General features: G+C 44.5%; 1 protein-coding gene across 1 annotated transcript; it reads right to left on the bottom strand.

Moving 5' to 3' along the window:
- Positions 1-1,593: 1,593 nt before the first annotated feature.
- On the bottom strand, positions 1,594-6,994 carry LOC147642414 (uncharacterized). The gene is made up of 3 exons (XM_086806251.1): positions 4,033-6,994; positions 2,570-3,453; positions 1,594-2,470 (listed from the first exon to the last, which is right to left on the bottom strand). Exons 1-3 carry the CDS (start codon positions 6,019-6,021, stop codon positions 2,224-2,226), a joined length of 3,120 nt encoding a protein of 1,039 aa, XP_086662377.1. The 5' UTR covers positions 6,022-6,994; the 3' UTR covers positions 1,594-2,223.
- Between the last annotated feature and the right edge of the window lie 1,134 nt (positions 6,995-8,128).

The following is an 8,128-nucleotide window of genomic DNA, read 5'->3' as shown; positions in this document are numbered from 1 at the left end:
ATCACCACTAACGTGAAATAAGAAAAATAAACATGCTTGTGATTGCCAAAAAAAAAGCATAAAATATAGAAATACAAAAAAAAAACAAAGAACACTCACATAAAGATAAGAAAAATGCAATCACTCACAAAAATCCCCACTTTGATTACTTACTTTATTATTCACTAACAAGCCTTCCCCATTCCTTCCCTAGAGAAACAAAGACCATTCGATATTCACGCAACATCATAAGCATCAACAACACAACTCCTTAATTCTCCCCACAAAAACAAAATCTCTACTCAATCAAGAGTGAGAAATTTTAGCCCATTTTAGGGTTAACAAGAGTTGCCACTAGTTAATAAGAGTTGCCACTATAATTTTATATCAAATAGCACACCAAAAAACATGTATGATCAAACTATGAAGCAACAATATCTAAATCTACAACTTGGACACACATTCAAAAATGGTCTGACGTAATATTTATGGTGATTTTCACTCCAAGAGCATGTGAGAACAAGGTAGGATGAATGTACTTCGTGTGTGTATTATGAGGTTAAGCATTGTATAAGCAATAGGCCACTTATGAGCCTCGAATGTTTGACCGACCATAGTTCAAGTGTATGTGAATACTTATCGCTTTGTATATAACTCCCATAGTTCAAGTGTATGTGAATACTTATCGCTTTGTATATAACTCGCTTTCGCATAATGTAATGTACTCTCTTGCTCTTGCTAATCCTCTTATTAATTAATGCTAGTGAGTGAATGTGAGTGATTTGAGGTGAGAAAAAGAACGAGACACCCGTAATCCAATGAGACGGCTCTTGTTGAAAGAGTGTATTCGAGCCCGGCCATCCGAAAGATTCCCTACGAACAATTCGAGCTTGCGAAGGTAACCTCCTGTAAATATGTTTCTGAGAGTGACCAGAATGGATCATAACGAAGCTCTATCGACTCCTACTCCTCGTCTCACCCCACATCCCCTTCTCTCCCGTCCACTTTGGTAGACCACATGCCTTTGCCCGCTTATAACTTGGATTAATAAAATGGCGTTACATTCTCGTTTAATTAAAGCTCAAGTTTCGCCTCGGACTTCTAATGTGGTACCAACTATACAAAATGCTTAGGATCTTTACTTTGATTATGGCATGGTCACTCGGATAGGCCTGTAAGAAATCAAGACAGACACCAGGTTGTTGGGAACGTGTAGGGGGCTGCCGACTCGGATACCATGGAGTCTGATACCAAGAAAAACATGATAGCCATGTTGCAAAGCCATCACTTGTTTCCAATCAGGCAAACCATATGCCATATCATGACAAATCAAGAAATTGATCAACAGAACAGATCATCTAACACTTGAGTTACACTCCTTGCGTGCCACCAAGCGTCCTCCTTATTTCATAAGATTGACTTGTTAACATCACAGAAGACACCTCAAAATTGAAAGGATTAAGTTGAATATTCAACCTGGCTACATTTTTTCAAATAGATGAATTAAGTTTTCTCCCAAAAAAAGTATGTACACTTACATGAGCCACATAAAAGAATAATAAAATATGGGCCAAAGAATAAATAACAAACACAGAGAAATGTACACCCTTGTGATTATGAGAACTCACTGAAAAAGCTTTATTTCTTCAAGGAAGATACCATACGCCATATGCTGTCTAGTTGACGGTTGTAGCCGAACTTTGGAGCATCATGAGAAACACAGAGAAATGTACACCCTTGTGATTATGAGAACTCGCTGAAAAAGCTTTATTTCTTCAAGGAAGATACCATACGCCATATGCTGTCTAGTTGACGGTTGTAGCCGAACTTTGGAGCACATGATGCAAGGGGACGCCTTGAAGCTCCGAACTTTGGAGCACATAATGCAATGGTAATAAACATGCATTTATGCACCTCTCACCACTAAGCAACTCACGTGCAAAGCTGCTAATTTACACCAAAGTGTGTATTCAAAGGTGGTAAGAGGAACCGAGAGTGACTCCTAGAGATACTTCAAGAAGGTTGCACTCGCTAGCCACTGTTAAGAAGGATACACACAAGGCCAAGTGCCAAAGCTTACCTTTGTGTATGAAAACTCTCAGCCATATGACGAGAACATGAAGATTGGGATGCCTCTTGTTAGCATAGATAGTGAGCACATATACCAAACCCCAGGATAGCTCAGACCAATTCTAGTGCAGTGCACTCCAACACATTGAGGCAGTTTTGAATATCAGACCACCCTTAGCCATTCACAGAAACACTGACTGCAGCTGCACTCTGTCCGGGCAAGGCCAGGATGGCCCGCTTTGACTTCGACTGCATTAGTAGAGCAAGAGTATTATTAACCCTCCTTGCTCTAAAGCGCCCGGCTTCTTTTAATAACTCTGCCAATCTATTTCTTTCATCCTCCACTTCCGGGTCCGCAGTTCCTAGTTCCTCCTCTCGTACCTCCACAACATACTGAAGAGCACTAATGGCATCATCTAGCCTGCCATTGGTTATGCACATGCTATGTTAGAATGTCTGCTACATAACCCCTCAAGGCAATGGCCACATATAAGAAATAAAAGAGAGGATAGAAAATTACCTGCCCAGTGCATCATACGCCCCCGCCAAATTGCTGTAGACCGCGAGCGTGTTGGGATGGTGGGGTCCACATGCACCTTCCAAAACACTTCTCGATTCTTCAAACAGTTCTGCAGCCATTTCTATTTCAGAAAGGTGCAAGCAACAGAGACCCATCTGACTCAATACAATACCAAATAAGGCAGATGTTTTTTCTGCACTTGCTCTCAACTTTGATACAGCCTTACTAAAAGAACTGTGGGCATCTGGATAGTTTCCACACATATAACTCAGTACTCCTATCTGTGCCTCCACCCCAGCTATAGTACTCTGCTGACCAGGAGCTGCTTCTAGGATACTCAGTGCTTTCTGAAGGAGAGAAAGGGCCTGTTCTTGCTCATTTAAGGCTTCATAAACCACAGCTAGCTCTGTTAGGCCGCTCGCAACCTCATCTAATTGGTGCCCAACTCCCTGTTTGTTGTAAATTCGTAGGGCACTCTCACAATAGGTTTTAGATTCACGGATTTTGCCTGTTTTTTGGTAGACCTCTGCCAGACTAACATAAACAGAAGCAACTGCAACATGGTTTTCCCCTTTTGAGGCTTTGAAAACCGTAAGAGCCTTCTGATAGGCAAAGACGGCTTCATCGAATCTGCCTAAAGAGACATATGTGTCTCCAATGCTGGTATCCACTGCAGCTACATCTACATCCTTGCTGTTGGCAATCAATGCCATGCTTGCAAGCATGAGATGCTCCAATGCAGCTTCATACTGACCTTTGCCATTGCAGATCAAGCCCATAAGCCTCCTATCTGTGGCTTCTTCAATGGAGGCAGGAGCACTGTGCTCTTTATGGATGTCAAGAGCATGCTTACACAGAACCTCGGCCTTATCAAATTGCATAGCCTACGAGAAACGAGTCATAATGAGAATATAGAGTAATCATTTCAACCAAAAAAAAAAACATGGTATAATAGAATCCACTAACCCTACAGATGCATGGACGCCCATATGCCATATAGCAATCCATGTGAGCCCTCTAACTACATCAAAAAAAAGGAAAGCGCATACTGAGGGAACATATACACCTGGCATTGACGGGAGGTATAAATGTATCTTGGACGGATAAAATTGCCTGGACATATGCAATGGGTGGTAGAAATGCATTTATGACAATGTGAGAACGTCAAGTCCGTAAACATTCTACGATTGAAGGTAAATTAAGGGAAAAGTAGCTTCGGCATACCATATCAAGCTAGACAACCTCTATTGAGGATTCATTCCCGCCAGTTAAGCTTAATGAACATACCTAAGTATGTGCTTCTGCCAGGTATCGGCAAGTCTCTCCCACACGAGGATTCATGCCCGTAAACATTCTAAGCTTGAAGGTAAATTAAGGGAAAAATAGCTTCGGAATACCATATCAAGCTAGACAACCTCTAGTGAGGATTCATACCCACCACCAGTTAAGTTTAATGAACATACCTGAGTATGTGCTTCTGCCAGGTATCGGCAAGTCTCTCCCACACAAGGATCTGTCTCACCAAGAGCCCTCTTTTGAACATCCAATCCAGCATGATAGGCAACAAGAGCATCCTCACTTTTGCCTAGTAATGCGAAGGTGTCACCAAGCTGCATGTTACCAGCAAAGGTAGCAAGAGCATGATCTTGCCCTCCCTCTTCAATATCCGGGACCGCTATGGAATGCTGCAGCACAGGGATAGCCTCCTCAAATTGACCAAGAGTGCAATGAATAGCCGCAAGAATGTGCAAGCTCATTACTAGGTCTAGACTGGGCTTCCCATCAGCTGCAATTTCATAAGATTTGGCTGCTCTGATGGCGTAGTCCAAGGCTTTCTGGGGATTGTCACCGGATGTAACAGCTTGCCTGGCAAGCTTGAGAAGGAAAGGACCCAGATCCGGATTTTCACGGGCCAAAATACTAGCTTGCTCACTTGACGCAACACTCTCACTGTCTCCAAATTTCCTGCCAATGCCAGATTTTCTCCTCTGAAAGAAATCCTTCACTTTCCGGTGCACTTTCTCGCCCTCGAGGGAAGCTTTCTCCTGATCTGCAGAGGCTTTCTCTGGGATAACTCTCTTGTCCGGAACCTTGTTGGCTGATGCAGGAGACTTTGGGCTGAGCTTGCTGGGCTCCATGAAGCGAGAAGCAGGCTTGCCAGGTGGGGTTCTAGCTGCAGAGTTGGGGGCTTTCTCCGAGGAAGGTGGGGTGATCCTGATTGGTCTAAGAGGGCTTATAGGGGAGGCTTTGGCGGAAGCTCTGAGGGAACTTACAGGGCTACTTGGAGAAGCTTTTTCCTTTTCTTTTATAGAAGGAACGCGTCTGCTATTCTCAGTGGGAGAAGGGTTGTCGGGCGGCTTTACGATGAGGTAAGGGGGGCGTTTGATTTGGGCGATCAGGGGAGGACTAATGCGCTTGGTTTTATCTTTATCTTTGGCTGCGTCCTGGGCTTTGCTCTTCTCTTTCTCAAGCTCTTTGGGTATTGATGGAGCTTTTGGAGAGTAGATCTTCTCTTTCTCTGTCTCCTTGGGCTTTGTTTCATCTATTTCTTTGGGCTTTGCTCTAGCCCTGGGAGATGGCAATTTGGGCAAGTTGACCTTCTCTTTGTCTATCTCTTTGGCCTTTGCTGCTACAGCAGCTGGAGATGGCAGTTTGGGGGAATCGATCTTCTCTTTTCCTGTGTCTTTGGGCTTGATTGCTGCAGATTTGGGCGAAAAGGTCTTGTCTTTCTCAGCCTCTTTGGACTTAGGCTGCGATCTGGGCGAGATGATGGGCGTCTTCTTGGGGTTAGATTTCGCAGATGAAAAAGAGGAGGAAGAAGGGGTAGAGTGGCCATTTCCCTCTTTGCTGTGTAGGGCCCCTTCACACTTCTGTAGGGCTGAAGGGGATTGCTCCATAGCTACTGTAGAAGATGACTCTTCTACTGTACTGTTCACCTCTGCCTTTCCAGTGTTAATTTCTTCTTGCAAAGCAGCTGGGGCTTCTTCAGATCCCCCATTCTCAACCAATCCTTGAGGCAGTGTTGTGTGCATGGCGAGGTCATGCGACATAGCATTGTCTTGAGTAGCGAAAAGGCCGGCTTTTTCCACACCCAGGGCCTCAGGCGTAGCATTTTCAGCACACTCCACACAAGACAAAGGAGAAGCTTCATGCATTACCTGGTCTCCATTCTGCTCATTAGGTCCGGCATGATCTCCATCTTGCAGATTCTGTCCGGCCTGGTCTTCATTTTGCAGATTTGGTCTGGCCGGCGATGGCGATCTGCTCACGTCCCTTCCATCCTCGGATCCGAAGCTATCTGTATTCTCCGACTTTATTGAGGAAACGTGAGGGCTTCTTGGGCTTCTCATATCCCCTTCATTAAGTGGACTCTCCTCAGATTTGAGGCTACTGATGCAGTTGCTGCTGCTATTGGGAGGAGGGCTGGAATTCTCCGCCAGAAGGCCAGGCATCTCGTGCTTATGATAAAATACACCAAAAGAGATCCTTCTGAGTGAAACCCTTACTAATACGCCGCCTTCTCCATTACCAAATTCTCCTACAAAAACACCCCAATTGCCCAACAACCAAAAAAAAAAACCAGATTCTCAGAGTAGAAAATCCTCTACTAATGGAGCTTTGTTGGCCATAGCTAAGGAGTCCATGACGAGATTGAAGGAAATTAAGAAGAAGGAGAAAGGCTGCAAGCAACAAATCTTAACGGCTCAAATACAGAGGAGGGACAAGTCCAGCAGAGTAAGAGTGTGGCTGAACTGTTTAAGAAGGGCGGCAGAAAGGAGGGGCAAATGTTGAGAGCGGTGGCAGGCTTTACTGCGTTCACGTGCGGATGGGGATGCGGAACAGAAATCCAAAAAGAAAGACAAGAGAAGAAAGCACGCAGGAAAAGAGAAGAACGACGACGATGGTACTCTACCGATGACGAGAGCTTTACACTTCTACTACCACGACTAGTGCTCTGCTGCAATCAACTTGTTTTTCTACTATCTATAGTCCTTCCTTCGGTGCTGGCTTCTGTTTTTGGGCTCTGTGCCACTCTCTTGTGCTGAGTGGTAAAAGGAGATGACAGCCCACAAAAGCTTCCATGCATGGCCCAGCCGCCCAACTGGAAAGAAAACGCCGAAATGATTGATTTTTGCAGAATTTTTGGGAGCCGAAGCGGCAAGGCCAAGCAAAACACCAGATGACTTAAGCACTACACCACACACAATTGGAATATTGAACTAGGGCGGAGAGAGAGAGATGAAAAAGCTCCCGTGAACAGCGGGGATAGTGCTTAAAATTGTTATTAGCCCCTGGTTTATCATCTAATATGCTTTCCATTTTGTATCGTTTTGCCCATGGCAGGCATTCTTTTTAAACAGCTGCTGATGAGACCAAACAACAAATCCTTTGGCGTCCCCTCCGCCTAAAGTCACGCTCACTTGTGACCTACCTACCGCTAATTGCAGGTCTCATTCGCATCTTGCCTCTGTTTTTTCCACCGCACATTCACACACGGTGTGACTGGTCCCACCGCCCAAAGTCCCGTCCCACTTAACTTACCTACCATTAGTATCCAATGACCTGGTATTCAAAGGGCTCAGCATTTCTGAACCAGTAGGTTAGGCCACTTTTCCACCCGTTCAATGTATGAACTCTCTTGCTTGGAGGGTGGATTCAAACTCATCTTCTGGACAAGGTGTGCTCACACCATGCATCAAATAAGGAGCTTGAGCGCCCACCACTCCTTGGACGAGAAGTTGAGAACCCACGCAAATCGTCGACAGTTTCCATTGGACATCCTCAAAAAGATGAGAACTCGAGCTTTCCATGAGAGCCATGGTTGGTTTCTGATTTCAACATTCCAAAATCTTGTGTGTGGAGTTCACAATTAGAAGATATGCGGATACTTTTGCTTCTATTTCGTTTAATTTCTCTCCTAACTAACAACCGATTGAGTTTTACTCTAGGTGGAAACTGGGCTACTAAGAGTTGAACTCACAACCTCATCCCCTCCCATCCTTGGACAACTAGACCACACAATTTGGAGTACCATGTCATTGGCATATTAAGACTCCACAATTAGGTTGTCCTAGTGCCCACGAAAGCGATAGCACTTTTTAGCATTATCAAAGCTTTTTTGCTTTCGTTTCTTAAGGATTCGGCCCAAACTGTTTGGCAGATTCCTACACATTATGCATCAGGCATAGCCTTTTGGGAAGGTTGTGTTTGTAGGATACATCACCCCCTAAGCCCCCTTGGCATAATTAGAGTGGCTTCTCAAGGTGTCAAAGGCCAAGTGAGGTATAGGATCTAGATCGACACATTGCCCAGACAAGAAGAGAAATGAAGTAAATAATGTGTGGACATTGCCTTTTTGGAAGGTTGTGTTTGTAGGATACATCTAACAGTTCCTAAGCCCCCTTGGCATAATTACGATGGCTTCTCAAATCTCAAGATGTCGAAGGACAAGTGAGGTATTGGATCTAGACTGACACATTGCCAAGACAAGAAGAAAAATGACGCAAAGAATGTGCGAAAACTTCTCCATGAAATGCCAAGTCAAGGACAAACAAGGCT

The sequence above is a fragment of the Cibotium barometz genome, chromosome 1 (genome assembly GCF_041138505.1).
Source record: "Cibotium barometz isolate CiBa-2024 chromosome 1, ASM4113850v1, whole genome shotgun sequence".
Classification (NCBI taxonomy): domain Eukaryota; kingdom Viridiplantae; phylum Streptophyta; class Polypodiopsida; order Cyatheales; family Cibotiaceae; genus Cibotium; species Cibotium barometz.
The sequence above is the reverse complement of the archived record's forward strand: the minus strand, read 5'-3'. Positions and strand labels throughout refer to the sequence as shown.